We start from the raw sequence: 15,906 nt of genomic DNA on the forward strand, positions 1-15,906 counted from the left end.
AAAACCTTAGAGATCATTCTTTATTGTTTAAAAAAACCTTAGAGATCATTCTTTACTGTTTAAAAAACCTTAGAGATCATTCTTTACTGTTTAAAAAAATTAGAGATCATTCTTTACTGTTTAAAAAAACCTTAGAGATCATTCTTTGCTGTTTAAAAAACCTTAGAGATCATTCTTTGCTGTTTAAAAAAACCTTAGAGATTATTCTTTACTGTTTAAAAACCTTAGAGAACATTCTTTACTGCTTGAAAAACCTTAGAGATCTTTTTCAAGCAGTAAAGAATTCTTACTTAGAAATAATTCTTTACTGCTTGAAAAATCTTACTTAGAGATAATTCTTTACTGCTTGAAAAATCTTACTTAGAGATAATTCTTTACTGCTTGAAAAATCTTACTTAGAGATAATTCTTTACTGTTTAAAAACACCTTTGAGATAATTCTTTACTGCTTGAAAAACCTTACTTAGAGATCATTCTTTGCGGCTTGAAAAAACCTTAGGGATTATTCTTTACTGCTTGATAAATCTTGTATGAAGATCACTCTTTGCTGCATGAAAAACCATAAGATAATTGTTTACATCTTGAGATACCTTAAAGACCACTCTTTACTGGGCCGAGTGTGGCCCAGTGGTTAGTGTGCCGGACTGTGAATCTGAGTGTTCCTGTGTTATGTCTCATTGTTACACAAACGTGTTGTGAGTGCGTCAGATACTACTATTCGATTAGAATAGCACAAGAGTTGACGGCAGGCTCTTTTCTCTTGTTGTCTTCTCTTTAGTAAATAAATTGTATAGCTTTGCGACCATCCATGCAACCAACAAACAATGCTAATACTTTTTTAAAAACAACAGCAACTGAAAATCATTCTTCACCTTATAACTGATCGATTGTTATAATTGGACATCGAGCTAACATTTATCAGGAACATTCCAAAAAAAGTTTTATTTGGTCATGGAAAACGCGAAGATGTATCATATTTCTCGTTATCCAGCAACATAAACAAACACGATAACGCGTGGTCATTACGAATAAATAAGTGCTCTTGGGAATTCCAGTTTCCAGCTAGTTGTTTCTGGGAAGTGGAAATTTACAGCTCATAAAGCAGTGTACATCTGTATTTACTTTCATTGGAGGTTTGTTTAATTGTCGTTATTGTAATGTATTTTTTATTACCTGCGTATTTGCCATGCTTCAAAAAAGTATTCGAAGGTTAATTAAATAATACAGTAATAATATGGTTTCTTGACTCTATATCTGTTTTGGTAGAATGTGTACACTGTCTTCAAAACATATTTTGAGAACTCAAAAGCAACAACACTTTTAATCTGGTGTAAAGTTCAGCACCGAAAAGATGTGTTAGTTTTTCCATTTCGTATTGTGTTCACATTTTTTCTAATCTGTGGTAGTATTTTGAAAATTGTGGTACATCATTGTAACTGAACTAGACCGCAACTAGAGTCGAGTTACTTAACCAGATGTTTCAGTCTCTAGAACTGAGTTCAGCTAACTTTGATCCTTAACTGCCTTTCTGGGAATCGAGACATAAAATGCCCTTGATAATTGGTGAGATATTGTACGCTAAGATGGAAATACTGGTATATTTACAACATGTACTGACAGACCTCTTTATTAGGACCTTCTATCATATGTATAGAACATTCAGTTTGTTTTCCTATGGAAAATAGACGACCATGGGATGTATAAAGTGATTACTTGAATCTTATAAATTAATATATGTGATCACATCACAGTTAGTTGGTAAATTAATGAGTCAGTCTTCTTGCTTTTCAAAGAAACATGATAATTGGTCCCCATCTAGAAAATCGCCGCTGCCAGTGTCTTTTTCTTTGATTGTTAGAAACATCTATCATTAGAGCCAGTCAAAAGAGAATATGAATTTCACTTGGACAAGTTGTAGTTGTCAACTGTTAACGAAAAACCGATCGAAAAGACCCAGTGGACTTTAACAGTGTTCAGAATACGGCTATCCTCAAACTTACCATTTGAACGGCATTACAAAGATTGTAATTTGGCAGCAGACAAACATTTTGAAACCTGGTTATCTCGGTTGCAAAGAGGAAAATAGAACTTCAATTGTTCTTAGAAGCCAGAGTGTGGAAAACGTGCGATGTGACCTGATGGGTCTTGCTTATCCCTTCCTTCGCTGATGGAAGGGTTCAAATACGACAAAAAATATACAAGGCATATAATTGTGCTTGTATTGTTCAGACGAAACTACTATTGGAGGTAGTGTATTGGTATAGAGAATGTTCTCGAGGTGAGGTTGCTTCTTTTGATCCGTTTAGAAGGGCCATAATGTCCCAAGTTTACCTGAACGTTATTGCCAGTAATGATTACCCATTTCTGATGCATTTTCATCTTGATGAACAATGACTTTTTCAAGAAGATAATGTAACAATTCACCAGTCTTATATTATTCTGAATTGATTTTAATTTTCAGTAATTTTTCATGATCAACAAAAATCACAGATTCTCAATCCGATTGAGCATATATGAAAGAAATTTGAACTTTACATTCATCACCGTAATCCTCTTCAGACCAGAACTGCCAGATAACTCTCACAAAACCACACTACTAGCAAAAATCCCTTAGGCGCATGTGCATGTCACGAGTCCATAATAACGTAAAGAAATGTGAATTTTATTTCTGGAGTTTAGAAAAGTATTCGGTGTTGCCTTCCATTGATAAAAACTTGAATCAATGGCTAAGTTAGTGCAAAGAGATTAAATATGCAGATCTTACTTTATACAAGTCACAAGAAAACACTTATAGCGCATGCCCGAAAAACATGTTTTTCACACATTTCCGGGACGATGACGATAAAAGCAGACAGATGGGACATATGTGGGATGAAATATGATTGGTAACCACATTTGTTCGTTATTGTCGGGAGAAGGAAGGTTATAGGCAAAGAGTATGTTTTAGGGTGAATTGTAATGTGTGTAAACAGAATAACATAATAGAAAAAATCTAGAGAGTCATTAAGAAATAGAGAAAATACTGGGTTTACCCCACCAAAAAATCTAACTCCCATAACTCAATCTTCCCCAATTTGGCAAACCTGCTACAGCAACTTTCCAATGATTGGACTGCAATTGTACAAGACACATTCCGGCACCCCATGGAGTTTATGTCATGCCGAATCTAGGTTGTTATCACTGCTAAAGTGATTCAAATTGATTTTAGTTAGGGTTCCTAATGAAGTAGCCCGCCTGTTTATAACGTTTATACAAATAGAGCAGGTCGCGTTTGTTATTGAAAGTGTGTTACACTAACATTTTGGAATAATAATAAATGTATTATTAATGTTATCGGAATACGTAAAACGTGTAATTTGTTGAAAATATTATTTTTCACTCGTATAGAATAACTATTCTAGTTATTTTTTCAACTTTTAATATTTTCATTTGCCTATTCACCGTTACAAAGTCCGAAAGAAGCCTTTCCCATTAATACTAATATGTCAGTTAGAGACAACGTTTCTTTGTATGAAGCCAACGTTTGATTTTAATCAATCAAACATGCCAGGAAGTTTTCAGTCGTTATCCTCTTTCAATGTAATTTAAAGTTCTGTCGCCACTCCTGTGATCTGAAGCTGAGGGTCACGTGGCAGTTAAGAAGTCACGATGACATTTCGTTACATAGTACGGAGTGGAGATCTTCTTTTTAAAGAGATAAATCTTTCAGCTTTTTTTGAGTTTGAGAAACGTAGCTGAGAACAGCTGTTCGGGAAGTTCGTGTTAAACGAAGGGCAGTATGAGTGGACAGTATTTCTGTCTTTAATCACAAAAGTTATTATTTCATTGACAATGTTTTGTGTGTGTGCGTATGTACTCAATCTCCCGTTATACAAAAAATCACCTTCAACAAATTTTTATCCAATCGGCGAACACCATTTTATTAGACAGTTGTTACACCACTGATAACTAATGCTTTGTACATTTTGGTTAGCCATTGAAATATCGTTATTTTTTCTTACTGATAACCAACGTTTGGTACATTCTGTTTCGTATTTCATTATCTTTTCTCGGATAAAGTCCATTTTTCTTTGCGTTGATAATTCCCATTTTCTTAATATCGTTTTTGCTGTACCATTTCCCATTTTGTACATAATTCTTATAAAAACATCACTCTTTTCGTACTTGTTTTTTTTTTTACTCTCTTTGTTTTACATATACACACACACACTCTTCATTTGATAGACTGCTTTGTGCTCACACCCTAACAGCTTTCATTTTTATACTTGTTTCATTTCAGGCACCTTCCAATTTTTCTACATAATATACTATACATACTGTTTATACTGTAATAGCTATCATTTTGTACATAATACTACGTCGAAACTTTGACAGCTATCATTTAGCGCGTACTTTTTATTGTGTTCTTAATTTTTAGGTACTTGTATTCCTTTCAACAGTATTCATTGTGTACGTGTAGATATTGTTTCCGTATTGGTAATCGCCATTTTTAACGTATCAGTTATTAGTACGATGCTATTAAGTGACTCATTTATAACGTTGCCTTGGTGATAAGTCATGAGGTGTACAGAGAGTATAATGTAAGTTCAAATATGGAAATAACGGCTCTGTAAATAAAGAGAGAGAGGGAGAACTCAAGTGACAAGGCTACACAACTGTCAAGAAATTCTGTAACTTAAAGTCATCTTTCTTAGATACTTATATTATTAGTTTACAAGCTGACGTATAGAAAGGTCATTCTGTTGGCAGCAAACGAAAAACAAAACATCAACATCGTATTCCTTCTCCATAATATCCACCTACTTCGCTTTACATTTGAAGCATGCGTGCTCATTACCAGTACATATAACTTAATGCTACAATACAAGGTCGCTCTAAGGAGTGTATGATGACAGAGCACTAATTTGTCGTGTTTAGACATTTTGTCTCATTAAGACATATTAATTTCGTATTTATGTTTGCATCATATAAAGTTTTGAAGTATGCTGTAAGTTACATAGGCATGTTTGAATAAGTGTTGCTTTGATGTGTTCCCTCTTTGTGCTCTCAATGCTATTTATTCTAAAATCTGACGTTTTTTTAAATTAAAGTCTTAACTTTAAATTCCGAATGTTTTTTTTTGTTTGTTTTCAAATGTTATAAATCTGTAAAATATAATACTTCTTTGTTTTAACTTTCAGTAATAACAAAAAAAATGTTTGAAACATATATTATTACTTAAATTTGAAACGAAATTGTTGATAAAAATTTTGAATGAATAATAGGTATGGAGATTTAAGTGTGAATTGAGAAGACCATTTGCCTTATATAGTTGCACTTATATTTGATTTAGGACAAAAGTTTGTGCAACAGAATAATTATACAAAAAGAAATTAACTTCATTCTCAACACTGCTTTTACTATTTCAATCGTCATGTTTCAGTAAATAACAAATTCGGGAATTGTATATTTATTATTATTTTGCACCATCAGTTGGTATTTTAAATAACCCTCACTTCATTGACTTCTGAAATTAATAAACCTTCTTGGCTTATTGAAAAACGTAATAGGTGTAACAGGATGTTGTAGTGATCATGATGAATGGTTGTCTACTTGTTTTAGTAACTGTAGTTGCTGGAACATCAGTATCAGAATACTACCTTGTAAGGTAGTAATTTCTTAGTGTCATGATTTTTTGTACTGTGTATTTAGAAGTTAGTAATGAATGAAGCTGATTTTTGTTTTATTCTGCTTTACAAAATGCAATTATATATCATAAGTTATAGAAATATTAAGATGTATACTGTATTATATATTTAATATGTACATATATATATATGTGTGTGTGTGTGTGTATATATTTATTTCAAAGAAAATTGTGTTCAGTATTGATTATATTGCTACTATGTTGGAATGAATATGACTTTTTAGCCCAGAAAATGCAAGTACATAAGTGAAAAACTTTACATGAGAAAATTGACTTTAAATTCACATTTATTTATTGTTATTTAAAGTATTGTTTTGTGTTGTTTGTTTCTCTCTTCTAGGGAGAAATATTGTACATACCAGCTGATCAATGTTGTCCTCATTGCTCTTCTGCTGAAAGATCTTGTACTTATGACAACAAAACAATTCCAGTAAGTTAACATACAAATGCAGGTGTTTGTAGAAAGCTACTGGAAAAGGCATCAGTTTGAATGTGAATACAAGAATATACCAAGGCATTTCATAAAATATCCTTTGAACTTGTTTATTGAGAAAAGCAACAATTAGATTTAGTTTGAGTTTAAACAGATGGCACTCTTTTTTTTTATTTCTGTGATTTTTTTATTAGTTTATGTTTTTCTATCAAATGTAATTGAATATATAAATACTGCACAAAAAACCAGTTTAAGAGATAATTGGAGTTTATGATATACTATAATGACAATTAGATATCTGATAATCAGTTATGTAACCTGAAATGCAACTGATTGGGCATTCAACTTGTACTGTATGTAGTAATATCACACAATTTTGTCTTGCTTACCACTTTAAAGTAAATCACGAGTGTTTTAAGTGCTATAAATTGTTCAGGAACCATGGCTTGACCTGAAAGAAGACATTGGATTTTTCACTCATGTGAAGAGCCATAGAGTGAATAGAAGCCCTCTAGTCACAACAGTCTGTTGTGAATTGGCTGAAGTGTTTCAAATTGTTGTTAGCAGAATGGAAGTACTTCCAAACTAATGATAAAATTACTGAATAAGGCAGACCATTGTCTTAACAAAAGCATATGATTTTGGCTCCCAACGATCATAGGTTACCTGCCCTAAGATTGAATGAGATTCCTGCAGCCTCAACTGAATGCCATGCGAGTGAGCAGATGATTAGAACAGGCTTAATAAACCTAGACTGTAAGCCAGATGCCCAGTGAGGTGCATTCCACTTCATTTGAAGGCACAAAATAGCTTGCCTGCAATGATGCCAAAAACACTCGAAGGACAAGTGGAGCAATTTTCTTTTTATAAATGAATTGTAACCAGATAACAAGCATATACTCATTTGGAGAGAACCCAGAAGTATATCCACCCCATTTTCATACAGCAGTGTCAAGCATATGGCAATGATGGAGGTACAGTGTGGGCAGAGCAAAGCATTAGTGGAAGTACTAACCTCTTTATCCTGAAAAATAGTACCATCGATACAGCAAATTATAAGGACTGTATCCTACAGCTCTTTATGCTGCTATATTTTGATGCAATTTTTCGTAACTTCAAATTAATGGATAATAATGCCTCCACCACTTTTAACTGATTGGACTGTAAAGATGCAAATCCACTTCTATCAAATGTTAATTTACAAAAGTTGGCTAAATCTCCAATCATTTGCATTTCAGATCACACAATGGATCATGAAATACCTGGTTTGCTTAAAAATAAACTGAGCAGAGTTGTTGATATTATTTTAATACTATAGTTTTTTGCTAAATTATTGAAAGCTCCAATAATCCTTTAATTGTTTGATGCACTGTATTTGAATTGTTGTGTAAAGTATAATTTCTTTGTTCCTTCTTTAAACCTAGTTAATGAGTTGTAACAGTGACTTATAATAATGTACAAAAGATAGGTCTGAAATACTGTTTTAACCACCTTTTCTTAATAACAGCTGCAGCCTAATATGAAGTGTCACCACATAAGCTATAACTTGATTTTTGACAAAGTGAGCACTTCTGGCTTACACAGTTGTAACTCACTAATATAAAAGAATTATTCTAAATCTTTAAAACTTAAAACTAACCTTTTATATTGGACATAATCTTCCACATTTTTGCAGAATTTTTATTGAAACATTATTTATGTCCTAGAATGATTGAAAATTGTTGGTTTTATATAGGTAATATCTAATATATGTAAATATTGATATAAACAAAGATTGGACTTTTCAGTAATTTGTATTTAATGCTCTCTTTGCCTTTATAACTTTTCTTTGGTCTTAAGGAGGGAACAGGGTGGACATCAGGGAAGTGTCAAAAGTGTGTCTGTTCAGGAGGTAAGGTGCAATGCCAGAAGACAAAATGTGATATTACCTCTTGTGGTTTAGGACAGGTGCTGCAACATCTGGAAGGTGATTGTTGTCCTCGATGTGTTCCATCTGGAAGTGAGTATTTACCTTTGTTTGAAATCCTGTTTTCATTGTTTATTGGTGAATTGGTAAAGATAATAGAATATTTAAGTATTTGAAAACTATAAAAACACTGTGCAACAATATATGATTGTTGTTTTATAAACATTGTAAACTACAAAAATATGTTGAATAATCTGAGAAGTAAGTTTATTTTATAGAGATTTAGTTAGTATCAGAGTTTCTACATTTAGTTTTGTCTTTCAGTAGTATTGTATTTCACCACAAGTTTGTTTTAACTTACTCAACTGTAGTGGTGAAAACAAACCAAGGCTGCAGATTTGTGCACTGTCCTGACAGGCTGACTTCTTATAGGTAGAATAGTGATTGTTTTTAGTCGTTTATTTTGTTGATGTAGCTTATTTAAAAGTCAAGAGGTTTGAAGATTTATCTAATACACAAAACTACCTCCTGGTAGGACAGTAGTAAGTCTTCGGATTTACAATGCTAAAATCAGGGGTTCAGTTCACCTCTGTGGACACAGAAGATAGCCTGATGTGGCTTTGCTATAATGAAACACACACACACACACAAAGCTGCTTCTTTCATTTCATCTAGCTTATGGCAGAAAGATTATATTTCAAAATGCATTTGTTTTTAAGATATGATTAATCTATATGATTTAAATTATCTGATAAAGTTGTTGTTGTTTGTTATTAAGCACAAAGCTACACAAAGGGCTATCTGTGCTCTGCCCACCATGGGTATCGAAACTCGGTTTCTAGCAGTATAAGTCGGCAGACATACTGCTGTGCCACTAGGGGGCATATGATAAAGAATTGTTGTGTCAAAAAAGGAATGAAAAATTGTAAATATTTTTATCTATACATCATAGGTACATAAATCCTTTTTGGCTGTAGTTTAAACTTTAATTGAAAGAGCTATTCTTATTTAATCAAGTTACAGATTATTATAAGTACCAAGCAAGTAGATTACTGTATTGGTACAGCTAAGGAAAGGGCAACATATTTTATTATTGTTTGAGTTTCCAAGGAAATAGCTATATCTATTGCATTTTTCAAATTTGTATAGCTAAAGATGAAAAAAACAGAATTTACTGTATTTTATAGGCTAAGGTACTTCAGGTTCATGTAGGTATCAAAATAGAAAGTTTATTTACCATATTTTTTAAAATAATATAGTTACAATCAAAAGAGCTATATCTGTTATTTATTGTAGGCCTTTACCTATGGTATATTGTAGATTCAAATAATTATAGAAGAAATATCTATATTTATTGTGCATTACTAACTTAATGTGTTTTATATAGTTTACATAGAAAGATATATTAGTTAATGCAGGGTCGTTTAACTTCTGAGATAGTGAATTGTACTTTTCTTTTGTTATTGTTTTATTTACCATTCATTTATTATTTTTTCTATCATTTAGTTCAACTATGAATTTTAAGTTGAATTAACATGTTAAGTCACCTTCCAACTAGAGTATAGTGATTTTCAATACTTATGTATTATGAAACTGACAAATGCTTCCCCTAGTGGTGATGTACAGATATCAATGTTGTGAAAGATTATGTATACTTATGGTAATAGCTAGTTGCATGAGATGTAACCTCGTGGTCTAATCACTAAATAAATAAATAGCCTTCCTTGATCTTGAAAATGAGTTAGTTCATGAGATATAGTTAAAAAGAATTATTGCTTGATATTGTTATTGATATTGAAAAGTGGTTTAATTTTGAAATATTGTGTTAGTCTCTGGTGAATTAGGTTTTTTACTCTTCTGGTTCTTTTTTCTTAATTCCTTTGATATTTATTGAAATTTATCACATTGAGATTTATGTGGTATTGCTTATTAATATATGTACCTAGGGATTTACTAATTGTTTTTGTAAGAAATAAAATTTGTATTCTAATTGTTTTAAAGTTTTATTTTGGATTGCTGTTTGTTATATTTAATAAATTATTTTTGTTTGACAGTAGTTATAGTGTTGTTTTGTTTAATCTGTTACAAACTGTCAAGGAAAGAACTTTATTCTTTATTCTTACACAAGAGAAAACTATATTATGTATTGCAGGTTCATGTAGCTACCAAGGAAAGACATACTACAGTGGGAATATCTGGTTACCTGCAACATGCAGCATGTGTCTCTGTGTGGATGGGCATGTGACTTGTTTTGTTGCAGAATGTCCTTCCCGTATTTGTGCTGAGGTGATTAAATAATCTTCCATCATTTGATAGCTTTAATTTCAAGTAGTGTGCATTAACAGAGTATATCTGCATTTTGTATTATTTTTTATAACTCTAATAAAAACTTTCTTTCATACACGTTACATTGAGAAGTATCTAAAGTTAATGAAAATTATTATAAAAGTAAAATTGATTAAATACATAAAGTTTATACACAGCAATTTAAAAATTTGTTTCTAACTGAAAAGAGGACTACTCCTAAACTCTTTTTACGACAATTGAAAATATTTTAATAAATGAAGAAATCTGACATTTAGAGAATGTGCGTAGAAACTTAATTTTCATGAAAAATAATTAAAGCAGTACATTTTTTGAAAAAACTCTATAAACTTGAATAAATTTATTATACTTAATTACTGTTCATCAGGGGGAGTTGTTGCAGACCATCCCAGGAGAATGTTGTCCCCGTTGTTTTACAAAGTCATGTGAAGTAGCTGGAATACTATATGAAGTATGTTTATTCATACTAATAATTATTATAAGAATTTTAATTCAATCATTTTTTGTGTTAAATGGAATATCATTAATTTCATTAATAAACAAAAGTTTTAGGTTTAATACACGTGGAAAATATCTCAAACAACAGTGTTTATGTTTACATATTATTGTTTTGTTTTTCATTTTCATTTTGTTTAAAAATTATCTATTTTGTTGTGGTCTGTAATTTTTGCAGGATGGAAGCCAGTGGATTTCTGATCCTTGCACTCATTGTAGCTGCCAGGCTGGTGAGGTGGTATGTGTATCAGAAGAATGTTTATCAGAAACCTCATGTGAACAGGTAATCATTATACAAAATAAAAGCTTTGCTTTTTAAGACACTGATTAAATAAGTTACTCGTACATCCAACACTTTCAGTTTTGTTTTTATTGTAACTGAATAATGATTTGCTAGAACACTTTTTTAAATATATATAACTAAGGAACAATATAAACAATATTTATCACTTGATGTTAAAAATGTCAAACACATACAAGTACAATTTTCTGCTTATTTACTTAGGGTTAACAAATGATAGATTCAATCTTTTCCCATTCATGCAACATTATAAATAATAATAATTTTTTATGAGGTATACTTAAGAGTAGTTTGTGCATTATGTAATTTGATAACATGATGTGAGCTGCACATTTGCCACGCAATTTGCAATTTATATTGCACAAATAATAGTTCAAAGGGCAACAAAACAATAAAATTTAAGTATAGATAAATGTGTACAAGCTTTAGGCTACTTAGAACAAACAATTTTGGTTTTCTGTTAAAATCTGAAATCATCCCAGAAAGAAAATAGGGGAAATTTGTAATTATTTCCTAATATTTTATGGTGATTACAAGGTCAGTCAAATCAACTGACTTCATGTAGAGTTAGGGTAAAAAAAATAACAGACAAGATATAAAGTTTTTCTGAAAAAAAAAACATTTGATAGTCATTTAGGATGTTATAGTGGTTATGCAAATGATATTTGAAAATTTTCAGATGAAGAAAAGTATTTTTAATCTTCTCATGAAAATTACTTTGCACTCATACAGGGAAACAACATGCAGTGTAAATACAGCTTTTCATTGAACATTAATATTTCCACTTGCAGAAGGTAAACATGTAGTGTACATTGTAAATAAAAATTTTCATTGACATTGATCTTTTTTTTTGAGTTTACTAAATTCTACTTGTGGGACTTTTGAAAATTAGTTTGGGACCCTTGAAAATCTCACTGAGACTCCTGAAAAAAAAAAAAAGCTGAGAGTCTCTGGGACCCTTAACTGTGGGACCTTAGTGAGAACCCTGATTATAAATGACATTTCTACTTTTAAACATCTAAGCCTTAAAATCAAAGGGTAAGAAAATAAAATATTTGGAGTCATATATAATTGTATAACATAGTTAAACATCTGCAATTAAAGATTATAAAAATAAAAAACAATATAATTGAATAATGATGATAAATCACAATTTCAAGTCATTACTATGACAAATTAGATATCTAATTGCTCTGATGAAAGGTGTCCAATATATATTGTTAAGTGGTTATTGGCTATGATTTTAGTATTATAATATATATCAGTTGGATGTCCACTGTTTTAAGTTTTGTTGACACTACCTTTCATGATTTTTTTTCTTTTGGCTTGTTTGTAGTTAAACACAAAATTACACAATGAGCTATCTGTGCTCTGCCCACCATCAGTATCAAAATCTGGTTTCTAGCATTGTAAGTCCACAGACATACAGCTGTGCCACTGGGGGGCATTTCCTTTTGGTGTTTTCCTTTTTTCTTATCATGTATTTTCCATCTTTCTGGTCTATCTTGCGGTTGTTTTGCCAATGTTGATTACCTGTTACTGAAACAGTCAAGAAGTACAAGTTTTTCTTGAGGTATAATGAAGAACATATGCTTTTAACTTAGTTTAAGTATTTGAATAATTTAAGCTTTTACAAAAAGTGGGTAATATGAATAAAAATAGAAATATTTGTTTGCATGAGTTTGTGTAATTGCTGAAAATAGATGTAGTAGTCAGACTTTGCAGAACATGTTTCCTTGTAAACCAGAACATCAAGGAATGAATGCGTGTTTATGATCTAAAGTTCTACAGAAAACTTTATGCTCTCAGGTGTGAATAAAAGGTTTTCAATTCTTCTCTGTGTCATCACAAAACAAACATATCATTGAAATAACTTTTCCACATATTTGGTTGATGAGTGAAGATGTGATGATAAAATGATCCATTCAAAGTCTGCACAAATATCCCCAGTACCACAGTGATAAGGGGGATTCCATTACATTAACATGCATTCAACATTTTGTAAAATTTATTATTAAATATGAAACCATTTTAATAGAGACAGTTGATGTCTAGATAAGTTCATGATATTTGAGGTACTGACTTCTGTCCATGCTGGAAAATTACTTGTCTTCATTTGAGTATTATATTAATTTCCTCTTTATATTTTATCTTGGTGAAATATGAGACAACATCTAAACTGACCATAATGGTAATTTAATGATAAGTCTTGCACTTCTTGAAAACAAGAGTATCATGGATGTAATGTGTGGAAGGAGAGGTGTATCAATTTTTTGCAGGTGAAATCAAAGATACAAGATTTGATGTTGGAGTAAAAAAACTTTATTTTGCAGGACTTTGGAAGCTGATCAACTTGTAGTAGTACTGTTACACTATATTGTGGAGATTGAATTTAATTAGAGTAAAAGAAACTATTTGATTAAACAATTAAAGTGAAGACTATGTTAAAAATGAAGCAAAACAAAATGGATATGATCAGCAGGTTGAACATCACAGTAAGACAAAAAAAAAAGAATTTCCACAGCAAGCTTGGCTCCTTCAGGACAGAAAGTGAGTGCACTTTCCTCAAAGTTCAGAATGAATCTTATGTGAAAATGGCAAAACTGCATTAACAATACACATTCTTTGTGTAGCCAACCAGAAATAGGGCACCAGAATGCAGTAATATTTATACTGCTTATGATATTTGCAAGGTATTCCCCTTAGACAAGGTCAGGTAGGACACAGTACAACTATCCTATGAAATAGCAGGTAAGTTCCTTGACCTCAGGCTGAAATTATCACATGAACTCAACTGGATTTAGGTTGCTGTAAATCAGATCTTAGAAACATTTTATAAATAGGAAATCTTCTGATTCTGCTATGACACAAAATAGAGTCATTAAGCTTCAGATCTTGTTTTGATACAAATAACAAAACATTGAAACAGTTTTTATGGATTTTATACACCTCAAAAAATATTATGTTTCTGTTCCTGTTCTGATACAAAGGTTCTGATTTTGTTTTGTCAAATCAAGTTCTTATCCTATAAGAGTATACACATACTACATACTTTACTCTCCTATAATATACCCTATTCAAGAGGCCAAATGAATGTTGTCCCTCATGTGTTTCCTCAGAAAGTAAGTTAGAAATTAAAAAAAACATTTTATATAAAAAACCTTAAACATAGTATAAACTAAAAATTTCACAGAAATAATAAAAGTATTTACAAGTGTTTTGAAAAACTTGTTCCTTACCATTTATTGAGAGAATGATTGTTAAAACAGTTATCAAATATAGAAATGTTTAATAAATCTATTTTTTAAAATCATTGAATTAACAAGATGAATTTTAAAACCTTCACCAAAAGGTATTTTCTGAAGTCATTGGGTTAAGGAAATGGATTTTAAAGTGTTCAAGTACTTATTGTAGATTGTTAAACAGATTAATTCATTGTCATTTAGTTAACAGAAAAAATGCAATAAAAATACTAAAAATGTTGTCAACAGTTTCAAATATATTTTTTATAAGTTTGTTTGTTGTAAAGCAGTTGGTTTTTTATGCTATACCCACTGCAGGTATCAAAACCAGATTTTTTATCATTAGAAGCCATCAGACTTACTGCTGAGCCACTGGGGGCATTTATGAAAAGCAACCATTGAATATGATAATTTTAATGTAATTGATAGGAACATTGTTTTAAAAAGATAATAGATTGCATTATTAGGAAGTGACTAGCCATCATATTAAGTGAATTTAGCAATATAGATTATATTTTAAAGACAGAAAATCAGCCACATAAAGCTAATATTGTATAAAAGTAATAAATTAGCTTCCTAAAATAGATATAATAGATTTTAAACATTTACTTTTAATTGAATTTAAAAACAGAAGGTTACATTTCTGTAATTTTTTTTATTAAGTTTACTGAGTAGCTATATATGCAATTTGAGACTTTAAATACAACTTAAAAGAAAATATATATGGTTACATAATTGTTTATTTATGTTCCAAGTCCATGTATTTATTATGATAACATCTTTTAGAGTTTTAGTCATTCTCGGGTCCATGTATCTATGTCACAACATTTTTTACACTGTTAATTCTATATCCAGGTCTATATATTTATAATAACAATATCTTTGACATTGTATTTTGTTCTTCAAGTTTACTTATACAAGTTAAAACATCTTTTATATTGTTTATTTACTCTCTAGGCCCATGCATCCATGGTAACAACACCTTCTACAGTGGAGACATTTGGAACATCAGTAGTTGTGAATTTTGTGTATGCTCGAAGGGAAAGATTTCATGTTCTACTGCATTTTGTGAAACACCACAGTGTTCATCAGTATGTAGTTTGTTTGCATAACTATACTGTGGTATTCACTCTGCCAGTAATTAGGAAGTTTTGTTATAATCACTCTGTTAAAAGTACTTATTGCTGTTAATTTATTTTTTCATCAAAACGTGGATTTCTGTTCTTTACATCGTCACTCAATAACTCATGTTTGTCATTAACTAGATTTTTTTTGTTCATAATTACACTATCAAAAATAACTCTTGTCATTTATGCTGTCAGTCTGTAAGTTTTTAATAATCACACTGTTATAAGTAATTTTTTTAGCATCTGAACTTTTAGTAATTATTGTTTATTATATATATATATATATACTATCAACCAATAAACAATTCTATAGTGTCCTCAGCACTGCATGCATGTAATTTCTGTTTGTATACAAATGTATTTAGTAATTCCTTTTCTTTTGTTGATAATCG

The 15,906-nt window shown here is 30.9% G+C and overlaps 1 protein-coding gene across 1 annotated transcript in view; it reads left to right on the forward strand.

The window, feature by feature from the left end:
- The first annotated feature begins 5,575 nt into the window (after window positions 1–5,575).
- The window catches only part of LOC106478558 (extracellular matrix protein FRAS1-like), a 154,477-nt gene continuing 144,146 nt past the window's right edge, over window positions 5,576–15,906 (forward strand). Inside the window, exons 1-6 of the mRNA XM_013939110.2 lie at window positions 5,576–5,646; window positions 6,026–6,115; window positions 7,958–8,009; window positions 11,023–11,127; window positions 14,213–14,267; window positions 15,345–15,478. Of these exons, the coding sequence (XP_013794564.2) occupies window positions 5,576–5,646; window positions 6,026–6,115; window positions 7,958–8,009; window positions 11,023–11,127; window positions 14,213–14,267; window positions 15,345–15,478 (507 nt within the window). The remainder of the gene's footprint in view (window positions 5,647–6,025; window positions 6,116–7,957; window positions 8,010–11,022; window positions 11,128–14,212; window positions 14,268–15,344; window positions 15,479–15,906) is intronic.

This window comes from Limulus polyphemus, unplaced genomic scaffold (assembly GCF_000517525.1).
Source record: "Limulus polyphemus unplaced genomic scaffold, Limulus_polyphemus-2.1.2 Scaffold224, whole genome shotgun sequence".
Classification (NCBI taxonomy): Eukaryota; Metazoa; Arthropoda; class Merostomata; order Xiphosura; family Limulidae; genus Limulus; species Limulus polyphemus.